This window comes from Corvus brachyrhynchos, unplaced genomic scaffold (genome assembly GCF_000691975.1).
Source record: "Corvus brachyrhynchos isolate BGI_N302 unplaced genomic scaffold, ASM69197v1 scaffold671, whole genome shotgun sequence".
NCBI classification, from domain to species: domain Eukaryota; kingdom Metazoa; phylum Chordata; class Aves; order Passeriformes; family Corvidae; genus Corvus; species Corvus brachyrhynchos.
The window spans coordinates 806,909-827,977 of NW_008236441.1; the positions used below are offsets into that span (position 1 = coordinate 806,909).

At 45.1% G+C, this 21,069-nt stretch overlaps 1 protein-coding gene across 3 annotated transcripts in view; it reads right to left on the bottom strand.

The window, feature by feature from the left end:
- Window positions 1-20,849, bottom strand: part of VWC2L (von Willebrand factor C domain containing protein 2-like) — a 47,889-nt gene extending 27,040 nt beyond the window's left edge. For 2 of the 3 annotated variants that reach the window (XM_008643558.2, XM_017747135.1), the window contains exons 1-3: window positions 20,644-20,849; window positions 18,078-18,544; window positions 1,619-1,748 (exon numbers count right to left, since the gene is read on the bottom strand). In XM_008643558.2, the coding sequence (XP_008641780.1) occupies window positions 1,619-1,748; window positions 18,078-18,488 (541 nt within the window). In that variant the 5' untranslated portion in view covers window positions 18,489-18,544; window positions 20,644-20,849. Of the gene's footprint in view, window positions 1-1,618; window positions 1,749-18,077; window positions 18,545-20,431; window positions 20,519-20,643 lie in introns of those variants that run through there. The other variant, XM_017747134.1, reaches the window with a different exon arrangement.
- Between the last annotated feature and the right edge of the window lie 220 nt (window positions 20,850-21,069).

Consider the following 21,069-nt stretch of genomic DNA (forward strand, 5'->3'; position numbering starts at 1 on the left):
CCTTTCCCCCTCGTGTTTTGGGCACTCAGTTGTGGGAACAAAGATGCTTCTCAGCCCTGGTCACCAGGGATGTCGGAGACTGCAACACAGAAAGTCACCAAGCCCCAAAGTGGGAATGTGGTTCTTGGGGAAATTGTTCATGGTGGTGAAGGGTTGGGAGAAAAATCCAGCAGCTCCTGGACCTGTGTGAAGGCTCCTCTGAGCCTGCACTCCTGGGAAGCCTGAGGGATGCTCATGGGTTGGATTCACGTGATGCAAACCGGATGGGATGTGCTGCCACTTGTAAATGAGGGGATGTGGGATGGTGCCCTACACGCGATGGGAACACAGAGGCCACACACGCTCCAGAGGTGTTTGCTGGGGTGTGAATGAGTCTGAGCTTGGTGACAGGCCCGGTGACAGCCAGTGGTACCCCCGAGTCACCAACCCAGGACACCGATCTTGGTGAGTGTGATGGGAAACCTCACACCCAAGCACAGCGGGCTGTCCACAAAGGTGATGCGCAGAGCTGGTAACACACCTCTCCTCTGAACTTTGTCAATAAAAACAAACCAGTGAGATTTCCTACGTACATTTTCTGCTTCACAACAGAAACACAAAACTCAGTGAGAATCTGACAAAGTATTTTTGAACCAAAATACAGATACAGGATTTCAAGTAATATTGATGGCATAATTTTCCAAACATTTTTTAATTTTTCGAGTTCCTTCAGTAAAAATATTTTATGTTTCCAACTCTGTGCCTTTACTCCGTCTTAAAGAGCAGAAAATGTCTTGAAAATGTTATTTCTTTACCAACATTTTCATTTAGGTACAAAAGCAACCATAACTCTTATCCAGCAGCGGTGATGTATGTGAGAGCAAATATACACGGATAGTGAATTCTAAACACAAGGAGATGAATCCAAGTAGCCATTTCTTACATGTTCAGAAAGCTGTGAAGAGGTTTATGTGCAGCTGCCTTACCTTTTAATCTGTCTTCACATCAGAGACATATGTGAGTACAGGCTGTGGTACCAGACCAGGGAGACCTTTTCGGAAACAGATTTATTTTCCAAAGAGGTACTTTTGGTCATTCCAAAACACTTCTTGAAAGTATTGATGAATCTACTAATTCAGACTCTAATTCATGAAATCACCTCAGCAGGACAATGAGGGCCAGCGCTACACACTGACTCCAGTACACAGCTAATGATGTTCTGGGCTTGGTGGGCATCTTACTGGCCACAGAAAAAGTTCTGCTATTGATTTTGGTGAGTTTTCCCTTGGTCTTAGATAATAACCATTGGTTTCTTGCTGTAGGGACAATGACCCTCTCTTTTCTCATGTATTTGAGTCTCTGTTAGACTAATTTTGAGAAAAAAGCAGAGACATGAAACAACAATCACTGATATCAGGACTCAATCCTATAAAACCTTTGTCAAGTCAGCCATTCCATCTGCTTCAAGTAGAAGACACAGGCCAGGAAGGGCAGCTTTAATTTTTACCCCATAACTGAAGCACCAGAGAAGGACCAGCCCCAACACCAGCCCGTGCCGATGGAACCAAACCTCAGTAACAGCATTTCAATAAAATGTTTCCTTTATATCTCTGTTAAAGCCAACACAGTTCTTTCTTACCATTTTTGCAGACAGGACAACACTGCTCTGGTTCATAGACTGGGTTGACACACTCGGGGACTGCGCAGTCTGCTACAACACAGTGAACTTCATTGCTGGGCTCGCAGCGACACCATTCGCATGGCGAGGGCTAGGAACAAATCTCAAATTAGCCCATTGCCTCCCGCAGCTCACAATTTTGCAACATTCCCATCTTGCCACAAGATAAACACATCAGCGTTCAATACCCCCTGACGGAGTCATTCATCATGGGTGATACAAGTTAACCTCTGGCACCAGAGAGCACCAGATGAAATATGCAACCACAACATCACAAAAACCAGCGAGCATCAGCCTTGTTTTCCCCACACACAGAGTGAGGGGTCCTTTAGGGCCTTAGGTCCCTTTGCCAAAAAAGCTGCAGTCTTGTTGTACCTTTCTCTACCCATCTGTTTTATGTTACACATCTGGCCAGAAGAGGAGCAGGATTCGTGGAAGGTCATGAGTGGTGGTTCATTCCAGGAAGGAAGGACAGGCTGATTTTCCAGGCCATACCCATCTCTCACGCAGACCACCACTGCGAGCCACCCCCAAGCTGTTGGAAAGGTGCTGCTGGGATGGCCTGTCCATCCCCTGGCCTCTTGGGGTATTTTCATTCCCACTCTTCAGGGCAGAGGGGAATAGTGTTGGTCTTGGAGGGGCAAACCCATTTTCTTCTGTGTTTGTGCAGCACCTGCATCAGGGGTCTGTGAACACTCCCATAACACAACCATGAGATCTCAACCTGGCCCCTCTTGTGCTTGCTTCAACAAGGCTTGTGAGCAACAGGCTCACATAAAATACGTAAATAATTAAGAGACTGAGTAATTCTGCTGAGTAAGGGAATTCTGGATTAAAGCACCCAGCTAAATGGTTTTGTTTCAGCACCATCAATTCAGCCAGGAATCTCTATCCACCTCCAAATTGCACAGTTGTTACTGTCTCAACCTTTAAAAAGCTGCAAAAATCTGTTGAAAACAGAAAGGTCAGTGTTTTAAGGCTCCCAGTGACTTATGAGTGTGCAAGCGTCATGAAAGCCTGGCAACAGAGCTAAGAAAGCAGAATAAGAGGAGAATTGAAAGGAAAGAAACTTCCTTTCAGTACCAGCAGGTTTGATATGTAACTCCTAATTTCTCAGCATCCATCACTAACATTTCAATGAGTAAATGTGGGTATTGGAAAAAAAATTCTGGTTTATGTGAACCTGCAGCTGTGGGAATTCCTCAATATTAAAGAATTAAGTGGGATGCAAAGAAAGAAGGATTCATCCTGATGTGTTTCAGACCCCAGTGATAGGTCACTCATTTCTACAAGACAGATACAACCTGCGAGCCCTGGTTCTGGTGTGTAAAAAGCTTTTCAGTTCACCTCCAAGAAGCTCTGTGTGTCTTGAGTCTAATAATTTATTCCCAGGAAATTCGTTTCTACCTTAAAATGCACTAATTAAACCTTCCCTTGCTTTGTCTCAGCATCTGCAGTCTGTAATTCCCATCACCACTCATTTGCTCACGGCTTTGGCAATTTAGATAAAATCAGCACTCCTTGAGCAAGGGAAGAAGTGTGTGGAGGTGGAATTCCTCTCTCTAATTATCGTTCCTCTTTCAATTCTGCTTTGATTTCTGTCTGAAGCACCAGGAATCTAAATCTAAATTTGACTGACATTTCTTATTCAAGGCTATTTAATAAGAAGAAGCAATACAAAAGAAAATAGAGATATTTGCTGAGGGATCAATAAGAAAATTGCTGCTTTGTTTTTACTCATTTTAATCACTAATTATATGAGCAGCAGAACTAGATCTTGTGATTTGTGGAAGCTTTCACTGATGTCTCCTCCAGGGCTTGCACCCATCCTCACTACTCCAGTGGCTGCAGTGCTAAGAAATAGGTGATGCTTTTCCAGGGCTGCAGCCCAATCTACAGCTCAAAGAGGATCAGTACAAGCAGAGCTGCCCCTGAATGACTCTGCGACTGAGCGAATGAGACATGACACACACATCTTCTGCCTCAGCGTTGGTGGTGTAGCCTGAAAATGACACTGTAATAAACCAGGATGTTGCCTGACGCTGGGAGCAGCTTTCCAAGAAGGAAGAGCTGCACGCAATCAGAGATGGAAAGCACACCCTGGCAGAACACGGAGCGAGCAGCCACCAATGAAAAGGCTGCTTTGGCACGAGCCAGACCTTTCTCTGCCACCTCCTCCTCCCCGCTGTATCAAGGTCAAGCCACTTGGTCTTGCCACCAGGATCTTCCTCTATCTGACCACTCAGCTCACTCGTCAGTGCCGCTTACCATGGGGGACTCCAGCCCTCCTGTCCACTTGGTTTATGAGTGTCTTGGCACTTTCTTCCACGGGATGTGCTTTGGGATGCGAGCTGCAAATCCCTGCCCATTCAGAAAGGACTCTGCCCCAAGCACACTGATTGAGCATTTTGAAACTGTGGTCTGCAGGCTCTGCATCCAAGCTATTACTTTCCCTGGTGCTACCCTTCTTGTGGAAAAGCTATGGGACACTGGCCAAAAAGTCCTCTATCTATTGGTACAGGCAGCAGGAAGACCAAGCAGCAAAATGACAAATTGGGAACCAATGAAAAACAGGGAACCAGCAGAAGATGTCCTGAAGTTTTGTCTCCTGTTTCCTGATTTAAAGATTTATCCCCCATGAAAGAGGGGTGGTTTACACTTTCATAGTCACTGAAGTTCAAACAACAGTTCCAGAAAAGGAACTCTCATCCCTATTGAAGGAGAATACTGAAAAAATACAGCAGGTTTTCTGGAGCAGGAAGGAGAGAGGACACCATCCTGTATGGACAGTGCAAATGCTTTATCCGTGTCCCTTAAACTGATGTTCTAGAAACAGTGCTAAGATTAAAGGATCACAAAAGGTGGTAATTTATTTACTCCCCTGTCCAAGGCAGAATAATCTCTTAGAAAACTCTCTAGGGAAGGATTTATTAGCCAGGATTTCAAGAGCTGTTGGTGAAGAAACACTCTTCTGACCCTTGCCCAAAAGAAAAGGGTGCCCACGATGCCCAGCCACAACACGGATACACGTCTGCACCATTCCATAGTCCTGTACTGCTCAAGGTATGATTCCAGAAATGGCTCTATCAGGAGCAAACTTCTGCAGAAGGTATCAGTCAGCAGAGCAGTTTGACTTGGCCAAACCAGTGCAAAGCACTGAAACTCTTTTTGCCCCATCTCCACTTCTAAAGGGGCTGAGAGCGCTGACCCTAAGAGCCAGTGGGGTAATACGTTCTTGGATGTTGTTGTCAGCATAGTGGCCAAGTCAAGCCAAGCTGGTGGGAAGCAGATGTGGCCAACATCTATCCACCACTCAAGGGCTTTTAACAGCAGCTGAAATGGGACACAGAGCACAAAGGACCTTCTCAGTCTCAGCACTGACCCTGATGCCCCTCTCCTTCAGCCAGTCAGTTCAAAGAGACTGGAGCAGCACAACCCATTCATAACCACCCCTGAGATCACAGCCCAATTTCTAGTTCTCTTCTGTTCTACTGATCTCAAGGAGGACTGCGAGCCCCTGCTCCTGTGTGGGATGGCCCCATCACACAGCTCGGGATGGCCAGAGGAGGGAGCTAGCACTCGTTCTGCTGTGCGGCTGGAAAACCTGAGTCGCAGGTGCTGTCAAATGGGAAACATCTGCCATCAGCAGAGTTTGCTAACAAAGAAAGAAGGAAGGAAAATTAGAACAGAGAATAGAAAATACACATGGCTAATAAAGATTTTATGTGTGTGAGCACATAATGATAAACTTGACAGATGATATAAACAAACACATGAAAAAGGCAGCAAAGGAAACAGAATGAAAAACAAGGTACACCCTGGGCAGCGGAAATCGGGAAGCCAAACAGGATATGGGTGCCCTACCTCCTAATCTTCACTCTCACACCCATACACACCAGCTCCGCACTGCTTTCACCCTCTTTTTGGAAGCAAATGCCAGCACACATAGGAACTATGACTGCTAACATCATGCAGCTACTCCTCTCAGTGATAAGCTACTCCTCTCTTACAGGGTTGGGCACCAAGTGGGTCCTTCTTTAGTCAGCTACCAGGTTCCAGAAACCCACAGAAATTTCATACCTCTGAGAGGTCTATTTTGTGAGCAGGCCCTCAAGTCCTCTAAAAGGACTGGTGGACAGCCAGAGAGATCACTTGATCTAACAATTCTTGAGGAAATGGCCTACAAACCTGATTATCCCCAAACCTGAGGGAAGGGTGGAGAAAAGAAAATTAAAATCTGGATATAGAACTCAACGTTTAAATCTACTCTTTTATGCTTTTCTACAGCAGAAGAGATCTGAATCAAACATTTTTAGACCAAGGCAGCTGGTACAATCACACTAATAACTGACACACAAAACTTCAAGATTTTTGGCAAGATCTTGCAAGCTTCTGCAAGAAGCACCTCAGTCATCTCATTGTCAAGATTTTTGGCAAGATCTTGCAAGAAGCTTCTGCAAGAAGCACCTCAGTCATCTCATTTAGTCATAGGAATTCTCTTGTTGCAAGTACTTACTGAACCTCATCTTCATATTTCTCCCTTAGCTCATGCCTTGCCCACAGCTACAGCACCTAAGCCACCTCTCTGCTGCCCTGAACATGTGAAAGGCTTTCCTGTAACATGTACATTGCCCTGCAAACGCTCATCACAGAGTGGTGAATATTCTCCCTGAGAGAATGGAGGAAGTATATCTGTATCTATAAAACGTCCTTTTGCAGCCCTCCTCCTGCCTGCCTGCAATCAGGATTTCTCTGTCTGTATGTCTGCTTGTCCGTCACTCTGAGCTGCTTCTACACAAACAGCTCTGGAGAGGGGGAAAGGGAGGGATTTACCTAAGACAAACTAAAAACCCTGAAGATGACATCTGACTGACACTTCTTCTTCACCTGTTTGTTCTGTCAATCAATAAGAACCAGTTTTCCTCACTTTTCTGTTCTGCTGCCACACTGACAAGGCTAACTAGTTTTCATGTCACGCAGCTCAGGAAATGTCTCAGACCAAGTTTCAAGGCTGCAGTTCCCTGTGATCAGTTGGGATTCTTCCAGCTGGCTTCACTCATATTTGGGGTTTGAGGCTCATACCCCTCCAGGAGCTGTGAAAATGCTGCTCATTTTCCAAGCAGCCTTCCAAGACTAAAGTGCTATTTGGCACCTGAGTATTTCAAGAGCCAGTGGATCTTGCATGAATAAAACTGACTGTACAGAGACCTGTTACTCCTGGAGACTTTCCACTCCATGAATTTAGACGCCAGCTCCTCCAGGCATGTTTAGCACAGTCATTTCCTAACACTTTGGACCTCTCCTCACTTTTCCAAGAAAAGGCCTTGAATCGTGTGGCATTTTCTTTGTACCTGGGTTTTCAGCCTCATGGAAGAAGGTTTACATCTTTGCCGGAGCCAGGCTGCTCAAAGCCTGAGATCCAGTTATCAGGATTTGTTGTGCTGCTCTCTTCCCCCTCCTTCCTACAGCCAAGCCTGAAAAGGGTTTTTGTACAAGCATGTCCCATAATCCCATCCTGGAAGGCTTCATCTCATTGACAAGGTCCCATGAAGTGGTATGTAAGGACCATGTTCTCGTGCTGCCTGACACACAACAGCCCTTCACCAGTCACACACAGCTCTACCAGACAGGTAGAGAGCAATACAGACTTCACAACTATTGTATCAGGAACCCTGGACTTTTCTTTTGGGGAACGAAGTAGAAAAGCTACATGTAAGGGTTTACAACCATCTAATCATGTTGCAATGCACCTACTGATCATCTTGCAGGGGCTGTCCAAGTCAGTGGAAGACAATCCAAGTATTTCCACTGAATTGAGTATACCTGGTTTTGGGGCCTTTTCAGAGTCACAGGTGAATTTACAACATGGTCAGAATGACTGGAGAAATCTGCTTGGTTGACTGGCACTTGAAGAGGGGTATAAGCACAAAATTAAGCCAGTGGGCTTGTTAGAATTGTGAGCCCTGGGGAAACCCAAGGAGCCATCACATCAGAGCAAAGGCAGAGGAGATGCCGGGACTCTTGGTACCACTGCAAACCAAAATCAGGCATGTCAGCTCCCAGCTCCTTCAAACACCAAAAAGGACACGGTAAGGATGTGCCTCTTCTAGGTGATACTGCAAAGGGAAAAAAATGTTTCTCATGGCAGTTTTACTGAATATGGAGTTGGAATGCTTTCTCCCCCTTCGAGAACACATTAGAAAAAGAGGTGCCAGCCTCTGCATTTCTGCTGATGCCACAGTGGTTTGGGATGCAATGGATCTCACCTGGCACTTCTGCACACCCTGCCATAGATTCAGATCCACGAGCTGTATCCACACACACCTCCTGCCTACACGTCTGGATGTGTCCCATCCCCTGCAAGTGCTGGGCTCCAAGGAAAGGAAAACTGAAAACCATCGCTGCTGTCAATCTCTCCCTCTTCTAGTTTCCAAGAGACTTGCAGAGATAATCCCCTCAGACAGGCTGGAGTGATGGCATCCTGCTCAATGCAGACAAAACAGCAGGAAAAGCAGAGCGATGCAGAGTGACGTCTGTCAAATTGGGCACTTATATCTTAAGAGGAGCTGTAACTTTTAATGATACTAAGGACAATGGCAATTCTGATGGAAATTATCTCTGTAGCTACAGTTTCAGGTGGGGAATGTATTGGCAGGAAGCAAGAAAGGAAAGAAAGTTTGAAAGGACCTGATGAATAAATTTGGAGGCAAAAACAGCTTCCGCATTACGGCTGAGGTGGGAAGTCATAAACCAGGGGAGAGGAATAAAAAAGGAACTGGGATAGCATTCATCAGAGATACTCCTGGAGGAGAAATTAGAATCATTTTCATTGTTATTGAAATTGCCTGTGATCTCAGGCAGATTAGCAGAAGATTGCAGGAAAATTCAGAGAGCTTTCAGCTGAGAAATTTTGCAGGTGCCAAACTTGTGGAGAAGGAGCTGGTGAACAAGTCCCACCTGAAGATGAGACTGAAACCTGCCCACTTCTCTTTTGGGCTGCTCACTTGGCTTTCACTATTAGCAGCACATAAATAACCATCTAATTTGTGTTAAAAATTTGGTAAATGGCTCTTCTGTATGTGCCAATACAAAAACTTGCAAAGGGCAAAACTTCCTCTCATTTCTGTCACTTACTTAATAAAATAAAAATCATCCAGCCAGCTAGTGGAGATACAGTATCAATTATAGTACAGAAACCATAACCACTTAGATTTTCCATAGGTGGAAAGTTGCTCAAATAAACAATCTGTTAAGTAATCGTAGACAAGCACACTCACTGAAAACACCATCAGGTTGCAAATGACTTTGCAACAGGAAAAAACGACTAAGTCATTAGATAATTTATCTGCAGTGAAAAAATTGGAGCGGTATCCTACTTATATGGAGCACTAGCAATACAAATGAACTTTGCCATCCAAAAATTGAAAAATGTTTGCACCACACTGCAGATTGGCTAAACCAAGGACCTGGCTTTCAAGAAGCAGAAGAATCAGATGCTGAGATCCTGTTTTTAAAGGAGCCCTCAACACACACACAAATATTACTAACATAAAAGTCTTTCCATATGCTGGTGACCAGGCTTGGATTCTGGAGATGGAAAGGCACAGGGATGCTCTAATCGCCCCAGGTCGTGTATTCCTCTCCTCCCTTCATTCCCAGGCCATGCCTGCCCATAACCAGAAACAACATTATCCTTGCCATTCTTTTGTAAACATTCCTGGGGCGCTCTACAGATCAGTAAGGCAGACAAGGGGCACAAAAGATGTGCCTCATCCTGGGTATCCTGGGCCCACGTCTGATGAGTCAGGATTGTGACGGCTTTAGGAGCTTTTTACTCATAGATTTGATCTGTGCCACACAATTTGATGAGTTTAAAAGGCTCCTGGAACCATGTCTGGATCCGAAGAGTAACTCCTCCATTAGCTGATGAGAGAGACACCCTTGAGCCAAGTGCTGGCCCCTTTTCCACCAGAGCCGTGTATCTGCAGTCTCGTGGTTGCTTTTCTCTCCCAAGAGCAGTAGCAAAGCTCTCTGTAAAAACATGACTTTGCACTTCTTCCATAAGAACTCTCTCTTTGCTTTGATATAGGTCTCATTTTATTCCTTACAATAGTTGCACCTCACCTACCCTGGGGCTGAGGGGACAGGAGCTCTCTATTACTTTGGTGATAATTTTTATGACTAGATTACAATAGTTTTTAGTTCAGACATGCCCAGTGCCCAGGGAAGGGGACTCCTTCTGAAAGGTTACGGATATGACAGAGGGGACTGTGGCTCCAATGTGCGAAGCGCAGCCCTGTTCAGACACAGACAAAATGTCTTTGTGTGCTTCATATTTGTTAAGCTCCTTTTAATGTCAGCAGGGAAAGTGAGCCCAGCTGGCAGCTTTCTGCTCTCCACTCCCTCCTGGTTGGCTTTTGCTATGAAGGAGCTGTATCTAGCAGAAAGCCTCCAGGAGCAGGGAGAAAGGAACCGAGGACCTGGTCAGAAAGGTGATCCCTTTTACATGTGTTTTCCCTATACCTGAGTCTGCTTTTTCCTCCTTTGTCCACAATGAGAGACAGGAGAAGGTGGCGAGATCAGCTCCGGGTACTGATAAAACACTGAATTTCTATTATGGAGGTAGGTATAATACAATCAGTCATCACTGGGGAGATTTGGACCTTGGTCCCATTCCTTCTCCTCAGTTTCCCACCTGGCTTGTCAGATAGCCACAATACTGGCCGGGCTACAGATTTCTAACGGTGAGGGACTGTTTTACTCACAAGATACCCAGGTGATAGTTATTCAGCCTAGCTGAACACAAACCTTGAGCCACTGTGCTTTGCTCCAAGACAAGCTCCATGTCCCCACACACTCAGGCAGCTGGAAATCAGCAGGGTGATGGACTGGTGGGTGACTCCTGGCTGGAGCAGCAGTCAAGGGCACATGGGAGCTCCTCCTGCCCCACACCGCAGACTGCAGTGCTCCATCACCCTCAGCTTTGGCCTTGCCTGTGGTGTTGCACCTCTCGTGCCCTAAGGGAAGCTGCTCCCTGGTACTGCAGCAGGAGCTCCTGCATCCCCTTGGCATCCCAACACGCTGCCTCCTTCCCCTTGGAGGAGCAGCTCCCTCCTGAATGCTTGCCTCAGCTCAGCAGCATGCAAACTCCACAGAGAAGTATGTCACTGGTACTAAACTTCACACCAGTGTAACATCCCAGTGCATCACTTGGGATCCACAGAGATGCAGCAGTTCAAGGCAGCAGAGAACCTGCAGCTCTTTACAAGCTGGCACCGAGGAGAAGGCATTTTCCAAATCATCCTGTCTGCCCCTTGCATCCAGTGCTTCATGGCAATGCTTAAACCCTCAGGAGAGGAGCCAGCAAGGTCTGGAAGGTTTCTGTCTCTCAGGGGATGTCATCATTTGGTTATGAGCACAAGCTGGGAAGGATGTGAACTGAAAATAGGTTTGAATGGGTTATCTGTGATGAAAGAATACACTGGAATCTGCTTACACAGGGAGCACACTGGGCTAACCCTCAGTCAGAAAGGTTTTGCTGACTGGGATGACCACAGTTAGCAGACTGAAAGATTCCCTGCTTTCAGGACCTGTTTCAAACCCTATTGCTTCTCCAACCATACTGATTTTACTGTAATTCCCAAAGAATTACCTCTGAAATTACCACAGAACAGAGTAAAGAAGTCTCATGTATCCTTATTTTGCAAGTAGACTGAGCATTGTCACTACATAACTTATCTAATTACAGTTTTTAAAACAGTAACTAGAATAATTGGCTGATTGAGCATTATTTCTAATGAATACAATTCTGCATAGAGCACATTCCAGTGGCAACAACACATACCTGCACTTCCCCACGCTCTGGTAGGAAATAGTTTCCTAAAACCTTCTCACCAATGAGCTGTGAATGTTTCTAAAGATGACATCCTTCTTCCTAAGCTGATGACCTGAGGATCACCTGCTCACCAGCCCCACAGAAACACCCTGAGTGACAGAGATGAACAGTTTGGGAGAGCCAAGGGATGAGCAGTTCTCTCCTTGGCCACACTGAGCATTATCTGGCACAATAATAAAGCCTCAGACTTGATTTTACCACTCTTGGAAGGATTTGGTAACACCTGCATGTCCTACATATCCTATTTTCTTAACAGTTAGGCTCCAGCAGCAATGGAGGGAGGGCAGGGGAAGTGCCAGAGCTTCTCCTCTGGCTGTGCACAGATATCCCCTCTCCTTTGGTAGCTCCCTGGCCAGCCTCTACTCTAGAAGCAAGCAGAGCTGATGGGCTGTTTCCTGGAGTGAATAACTCAAAGCCCAGCCACAGCTCTGGCAGTACAAATGCTGGGCACACATTAATTCCTGTGTCATATTTACTGGAAAAATACCAATCCTTTGGGATTGCACGTACAGGCTGAATTCTGCACTGGGATTCTGCACCGTGACTAAAACAGGGGGCTTGTGCTCAGTTCCTGCTGCTTCTGAATTGTGGGGGTGGTCACGTTTTCACCCATTTTAGTGCCACTGAGCTCTGAGCTTTTGGGGCCTCCCATGTATTGCTGTGATCCAGGGAAGAAAATTCCATGGATTTTTTTAGCCGAATTCTGAATAAAGCCCATCTTCTTTCACCTACTGTAATGACATATTTGCATAATGTGATATATATGTTACAAAATCAGTAGCTAAGTACATAGCATAATTTTAAAAACAGGTTTCACTATAGATCAATATGTGACAGACCTATCTATTTTAGTATGTTTTCTTGCTACCGATTATGACAGAAATACAGTAAGTCAGTAATTTTAGATTCCTTTGCATAGACATTGTCACTGTAATTTTGCCAGGAGGAAGATAATAAATCATACTTTTCCATCTGACTGATGTTCTGTTTCCCCTGTCTGATTTCAATGGCTGTATGCTATCTTCAGAACTGGCATTGTTCATGCCTCCTTTTATTAAAGCACAGGCACGTTATTGAATTTCTTTTGTATTACAATTTTCTAGCCATATGTGAAATTGCAGAACACACAAGAAGAAGAAGGGAAAAAAAAAAAAAGAAAAAGCCCCACTTGTTTGAGTCATAGTAGAAAAAAATGCTGCTGCACACATCTAGGAGAGAAAAATGCCAATATTAAAACGGAGGCCACGTGCTGGCCCTCTCCACCCAGGGCTGCCACACTCTTGTTTCTCACCTAAGAGCACCACCCCATCAGTAACACTCTGGAACATCTCAAGTGCTCCATTCATATTTGATAAGCTTGCACTCCTAGGCTGGGTACCTGGTGGTCTGAGCCAGGCTGTTGTTTATACCACTTAGTTTCTATTTCTGGCACAGTTCTGGGGGTGGGGAATCACTTTTTGCTTTCACTGCCTCCTTTTCTCCAGCATCAGGATGGACACACTGCGATTCAGGGGCTGAGAGCTGCTGGGATAGCAGCTGCATACCTGCCTGCATGTGCCTTTTGATGAGAGGCCTTGCTTTGTTCAGTTATATCCAGATAATTGCATTAATAAAACATTTTAAAGAGCATTAACAAAGGAGAAGGAGGTACCACTACTCTGAAGTAAAGGTTTCCATAATGAGCTGAGAATTAGTGTATGGTAATGCTGTGCTTATACAGTCCCTCATATATTTTGGCTTCTGATTACACCCTGAAGAACCCTGCTAGAGCTGTGTCCCCACTGTGCAGAGCACTGCTCGAGAAGACATAAAGTCAGCAAGATACAAAAACCATCACTGAAGGATTACAGGTGATTTGTGGACAAAACAAAGCAATGAACTTAAGATATAGTGGCAGGGAACAGGGGAAAGAAAAATAAAGCAGAACTTTAGCAACAAAATCCTGGCTTTTTTCAAGTCAGCAGAGATTTTGCCCTAGAAGCAAAAATTTCACCCTTCCTGCTTTTTTGTTGTTTTTTTTTTTTTTTTTTTCCCAGTGTGGAGGAAAAGGCAAGGGCAAGAGCAAGGGCTGTTTTCCCATCTCTCCACACTTGTGCTGATGCAAAGGACAAATATTTGGGCATCATCTAGGGGCTTTTTCAGTGAGGATAGGTTTGGGAGGAGCAAAGGTGGAAGGGGAGAGGACAAGAAATTGGAAAAGTCATTGGGAAGGGCAGGCAAATAAAGTCAGCAGCAGAGGACAAGCACTGGCAGAGCCAATGGCTGGATTAAATTGCAGCTCTGTGCTTGGCAGAAAGGAGGACAGCCACTGAAAAGGACCCAAAAGATGTCCAGAGTGTTTCCCAAGTCCAAGTTCACAACTGCAGGGTGAAGCTGCTCTTCTCACTGGAACATCATCAGGAAGGCCAAAACCTCTTGTGTTCCCACCCAAAGGATAACTCACCCACTGTTCTGCCAGGCCAACACAGGTATTTTAGTATCTGTGCTTAGGAAATTTCTGCCACTGCCTTGGAGGAGGATGGCACCGTGCTCACCCTCCTGCAAGGACAGGGAGCAGTCCCTGCCTGTCAGTCTAACATGGAAACAATATTTCAAGATGTCAGCTTGACAATCTCTTGTGAGCTGACCATTTATCTCCCAGCAATGGCATTTTGCTACATACCCAGAGGTCTGCAGAAGGTTATTCTGGATGTGCCTCTGTTGGGCGATAAGAGACCTAGGAAGTTTCAGAGCTGATTATGGACTTTCCAAACTGACAGCCCAATCCTCTTCCAGTGGCTCCTCACAAATACACCGTAACCACTCCATAATTCCACTTCTCAAAGGTGTGTGCTTTTCTCAGCAAGTCGTGCAAGAGAGCAAAAACTAATCAGCACTTAGGGACTTAATCTTGCCTCAGTGACATTTGCAGGATTCCTCCATCAGCTGCCAATGAACATCCGTCACACTGGTGGAACACTGTCTCCTTAACTTTACGTCAGCTGCTGGCTGGGAACATTCATTTAAGACACAACCATGTGTACTTAAAATAACCAAGACCAATCTCTATTTGCTTGTTTTGTCTCTCTGAGAAGAAAGGGGAGGGTTAACAACCTCCCGAAAGATCTCTGCTCCTACAGGTGAGTGCAGAGCACTCGGAACTCAGACCTTACCCTCCAGGACTGAAATCAAAGCAAGGATGATGTGCAGGAGAAAAAACAGCTGCCAAGTGACCTCGGGAGTCCCTGCCAAATCCCTCTGGGGAAAACAGCCTAAGACTTCCAACATCCTTCACACCTTCCCTGTAGCCACCACAGCTGCCTCCACCCCTGCCCTGAGAGGGGCCAGTGGGGACCTGAGCGATCACATTAGAGTCCAACAAAGAGAAAAGCAGAAAACAGGATGGGAAAGGGAGAGAGGGATCGCAGTAAAACCCACCAGACCTACCCTCTCTCCTGCTCCACAGGTATCAAAATCCTGACCACAGGGTATCAATCTGTATTTTAGATACATTTGAATCACACCATGATTAACATTAGAGAGACTGTGCTGGCCTCTCCTGCAGCGGTTTCCAGGTGGGACCACAGCCTCAGCCAAAGCTGGGGAAAAGTCCCACTGAAACCAGGGGGTGAAGCAGGCTCTGTATGGGCAGCTGTGGCCCCAAACCCACCAACATCTCCCAGGACCCATAACAGACATATGAAGATGCTACATGGGTTACTAAGCCATCTGTCAGGGACACAAAATTTTACAAAAGGATACAAGAAAAACTCTTAATGGGTTTAGATTTACAACTGAACTTCAGCATTTCAGCTGTACATGTTAATGATTGAGGGCACAAGTATAAATATTTGGACAGCTGTCTAAGCTACATGGCTTGTTGTCATGTTTGTATTTTGTGCTTATGACTGTTATGACTCAAAAAATCAGAGGTACAAAATCTGTTCACTAGAAGAAAGCTAAATATTCAAGAAATGGTCCTTTGTAACTACTCCTTTACCCTGAGAGCATCACAGTTACTGCCAGTGGTAAGAAAAAAAGATTAAATCACATCTGGATTTCTCACCCCAAACCTAAGAAAAAATCTAGAAACAATACAGGTAAATTCACCCAACTGGAAGCCTCTCATAGATTTTGATATCCTAGAGAAAAAAAATCCAAGAGAAAAAAATTAATCCCAATTTGTGAAAGATCAGGCAGCTGAAATTTCTACAAGATGAGTCATTCCTGGCACACACACACAGACACACACTTGCAGAAGATTTTTAAATAGAGGCTAATTTCAGCTGAAACTCAGCAGTGACAAGCACTTCTATAGATGACGATTTGGAATCTACATACCAGCAAAAGTAAATCAAGTGGGTGAAAGGGTTCTGAGACCACATAAAACAGTGCCTCTGTTTCCACTGAAAGCAGCCCGGGTTTGAGTCAGAACAGCCTCTCGTCTTTGACTTCAGTGTGTGTACAATGGATGTCAGAAAGTTTGCAGACCTTATAAATTCAACGGGATGAGGGAAGGGAAGAACTCAGACCCTGCAAAACCTATGAACTGCTCAGGATTTCATCTCCAGGGATAGCAGGTAAAATATTCTGTTGAAATAAACAACAAAATGCTTGGGTGCCTCATAAAGTCAAGACTTCAGAGCAGCAGCTTCCTCAATCTTGAAGTTCTGTCTTTTCTATAGAATTTATAAAGTTATAGTTCACAGGTGCTTCTTTTTTTCCCACCAAACACCCCTGGGAATGTTCTTCCATTGTCTGACTCTCCAACAGTACTTTGAGGAAAAAAGCAATTCACTGTTTATTCTAGGTAAACACAGAGATTTCCAAACATTGGTTTCTGCCCTATTCCACAACATATTGAGCTCTCAGCAAAACACAGGTCTAGGTCAAAAGTTTGACTGTCAGCTAAATTAAGTGTGAAGGATCTGTTCTGGACAGAAGGTTACTGTGTGTGAGAGTGGTGTGACACCACCTACTTTGTGCTTCTCAGAGGGTACTGGAACTTTGCTTTCCACACAATACCCCAAGTATTTGAATACAGCAAGCAATGAACCAGATGGCTCCTAACCTCTCCAATAGCATTCCCCCCTTGTATTCTGTTTCCCTAGAGTTTAAGCTGTTATCAGGATGAAATTATTTCTTTCAGGAAAAGTGATTACTACTTTTCCCCTTGATTCACATCCAAGAGACTTCAATGACACTGAAATCTCTTCAAAGAGTCCTTACAAATTTCTGCTTCCTAAAAACACGTCCTTGTACCTCTCACATAAAAACATGACCTCCTAGGTGGGATATCTCACCACCTGACAACACAGCAGTCAAAATGGGACCACTGAAATGTGATCATGGGATGAACTTGGGCTAGGCCTTCTCAGGACAAGAAGAAACTGTTATCTGAGCAGTTCACAAGATCAGCATCTTCACATCCCTCAGAGAAGCAAAGCAGGTTGATCAGGGTGGCCCCCAGGGAGATTTTCCTCATACATTTGCTTTATTTACCTTGTTTCTGACATTAAACTGTCTTGTCCAGACTCAGTGGCTGCAGTTTCAGATGGACAGAAAAAGATAAACATACACCACACATGATAGAGAAAGGAACTACTAGCTGCTACCTTCCCTGAAAATGACAATTTCTGTGAAACAGGGAATTGCCACCTATGTTACCAAGAACTGGTGAAGTGCACAGACCTATACGAAATTATTTTCATTGCAGGAAAGACAGTAAACTGGCCAAGTGTATAATAAGATCAGGCACACAGCCATGAACAGTTATAGGCTGTTGTCAATTATGGAGGTTCAACTCTTAAAGCCACGTGAGCTGAAGAACAAACTTGTGTACCTACAGCTTTTCCAGCCCCAGTTCTTCATTGTGAAATGCTGTTTTTCTTAGCAGAATTGAAAGCACGGGATCAAACTCATTAGAATGAGAACTGCAGGTTGTGTAATGGTTTTGGAAAATACCATCTTGTTTTTAAGATATATTTCAGGATTTCTTTATGACATTCCTTACATGAACTCAACCATTACAATGAAACCCCACGCTTCTCATTGCCTGAGATGCTCATCTGCCTAGGAGTTCATCTTCTCCATTCTAGACAGCCTTATCACAGTTGAAATGAAAAAATTAAATAGAGTTTACCATCTACTTATTTGCATGCTCATACAGTTATGAGTAACAAGTCTCAGCACTGTGCCATCAATATTTTGTTAACCAAATTGCAAAAGGGGTTCTTAAAAAGCACTCAGTACTGGTTTACACACCCTTGGGTAGTCCAGCATGATCCATGCTATGAGCAAAGGAGGCAGATGGAGAGGACTGGTAATTCCCACAGGGGAATTGACTGACCACTGGCCCTCAGGGAGTGCACATAAGGGGGAGGTGACAGCTTTTACATGAGCCAGATCTGCATCACAGCTAAAAATGACTTCAACGTCAGCATTCATCAATGGCAGTAAGCAAATACTGAGTGCCTTGAGAGCTCCCAACAAAAATACAATTCCTAAAGCATACTAATATGAAATACTGAAGAAAGGGTTCCATACCTTAAATTCCTCCAAGATTTTGTAATTTTTCCCATGATATTCACAAAAGTTTTTCACTTCTTTGCATTCTGGACAGCATCCATTGTGTTCCACTTTTGTGCACTTTGGGTGGATTTTAGGGCATTCTGGTTGATCGCAAACAGGTCCATCCTCAGTACAGACACAGGGACAGTTGGAATGTCCTGGGAAAAAGCGTTCTCCCAGTTTGTACACAAAGCCACTGTCATCCACACAGCCCTTCCCCCGGTAATCATCAAAGATCAGATTGTCATTACTGGAGGTCTGGTCCCCTTCATCAGCAGGGTAGTCTTCATGATTGATGGCAGCTGGAGTGACCAAACCAGGGAGCACAAACAGAAGTATCCAGGCTTCATGGATATGAAGAGCCATCCCCCTCCTCAGCTTCTCCATGGGACCTTAATGCCAGATACAAATAGTTGCTTCCATAGGGAGACCAGTGTCGTGGTCTGAAAACAAACAGTTTTAAGTGAGAATGAATTCAAATATTGACTTGTAAAGGTAATTGTTTCAATCAGCACCGAAAATAAATACGAGTTTTCAAACGGCACAGACAGCTATCACTGTTTCACTTGAATTAAACCTCTTCTTAACTATTGCTAAGGAGAACAAAGCATGTGAAATACCTAAATTAGACACACATGCCTGGACGCATATGACCACAAAATATTTCTGAAGGAATGGTGGCTCACAGAATCATCTAATTTCTACTTTCCTCATTTTTGCAGTTGTGTTTTTGGATGTACCAGAAATTAAACCAGCTGCCTGAAATCGCATGGTGATAGGCAGCTCGGAGGGTTTTGAAGCCAAGTTTAAGAACGGTCTAAACCTCCTGTGGTGGCCACTGTTCCTTAGTGCTACGTATGGAGCACAGCCCACTTCATTAAACCGAGGTGGGAAACCTGAGCTGAAAAAAGAGTTAAACATAATCTGTTGTCAGAACTGTGTCTGATCTGAAAGATGGTGCTGAGTTAAACTTGGGCTGCAAGAGGTGGAATACTACAGAATCTAATTTACAGCATTTCTGAAGACGGACTTCCGGGGCTACCAACACAGCCCAGCCTGCAGCAGGTACATTTAATTCCGATAGAAACAAAGATGCAATTCACCTTCTCCATTATTCAGCATTTCAGTAATTGCCAGCAAAAAACGTGGAGCACAGGATGTTAAATGCCTGCATAATGCATGGAGCTGCTGCAATGTGCCTGCCTGATTAAGCTGGAGCCTTTCTAAAACTTTGGGAGCGATGCAGCACGGCCTGACCTTCGGTGAGCTGTGCTGAAGTGGTGGAGCCCGGGAGGGAAAGGGGCTTTGGGTGACCCCCGGGAGAGTCGGCGCCAGGCGAAGGCTCCGTGCTGGTGTCTTGGGAGCACTTCTGGCTGCCCACGGTGCCACATCACTGCCACCAACCTGCCCACACACCAGCCAACAGCCAGTGCAACCCTGGCAGCAAACTGGTTTCTGACCTCTCTTAAAAAACCTGGGCAAAGTATTACAGGAAACTTTTAAATGAGATGAAATATCAGCATTACATGGACTGCAGAACTACGGAGGTAGATCCTGGCACAAATCAAAGAAAAAAGGACTGTTGGGGTGTATGTGCCATCCCTTCTTTTCCTCCATTCCCAGAGCATGCACACACAGGCACACGGAGTCTACACAAACATGCATTAACCTACACACGCAGGCAAACATGCACTCCCCCGCACCCCTCGGGGAGACATTTTTTATATATTGGCATTTTTGGTGGACTGCAGATGTTCAGCAATTAATTCTCCCTTAATTGAAGCAAAAAAGCAGCAGCAGGAGGAGAAAGCTTTAATCCCAGAGAAGCAGCTAAGGGATCCTGTTGACAAAGCAGTTTTTCCGAAGCCACAACAGAGGGAGACACCGGATATTACACAAGCTTTATCAAATTCGAAAAGATATCTTCTTAATTGAAGTACTAGCTGTGTTTCCATCACAAGGACTATGCACCCTCTTGTTACGCCTATCAGCAGTATCTACTGTAACATGCTGTTTGGAAATCCAGCGATTCATGCAGATACGGCTGCTTTACATATCTACAGAGCAGAGAATCTCCCCACCTAACGCTACAGGTAGGTTGCAACACTGCAGATTTGTGGGCATTTAGGGTAAAAAAAAAAAAAAAGCAGCAAACAAAGTAATTCATATCTGAGGAAATGTGAAATAATTTTGAGAATCTGTTGGAGTTTGATGAAGCAGCTCTCGAAACAAACGCGTGTGTATATATATGTATATAAAAGTTCTCCCCAGATCATAAATAAGAGCACTAGATTTTGCTACAGCAGCTGAGATGTCCCACAGCAACTCACAGGCACTCGGCTCGATCCTGGAAATCAGACAGACTGCAGACGTCTTGCACGGACACATTTCAACAAGTAAACAAATGCTGCTTGGCTCAGAATTAGTTTATATCTTCAACTTTCTCATAATTTCTCAACCTGAGGGAGGCCAGGATCGTAGGTAAGTCTCTGAAACGTTTCCATCCGCCTTCCCTCACCCCAAGTGAATAATTCACACCTACCTGATCAGGCTGGATGTGAAAGCTGAGACGGGTCACAGGCCAACATGGACTGAAAGGTCAGAAACAGATCAGTGAAAGCAGTTCCTCCTAATCACGTTTTCGGTGTTGACTCACGGACAATCCCTTTTCCTCCACCTCCCATCGCAAAACAGGGGAGCGCGGCAGCCCAGCAACCACAACATGAGAACTGAGCTTTAACCCGGCGCCGAGGATTCAGAGGGAGCAGGATTCAGGCGGTCCGGAGACTGCGATGCCGCGCAGAAACCCCGGTGCCAGCAGCAGAGTCATCGCGGCGAACTTGGGCTTCATCTCCTCAGGTCTCGGGGCGGGCGGGGGAGAGAAAACAACCCATCCCTGTCCCCTCCCTGTGCCCAGCGGATCTCCTGCGGCTCCAGCTTCGCCTCGGCGGGGGAAGGGGGGGGAGCG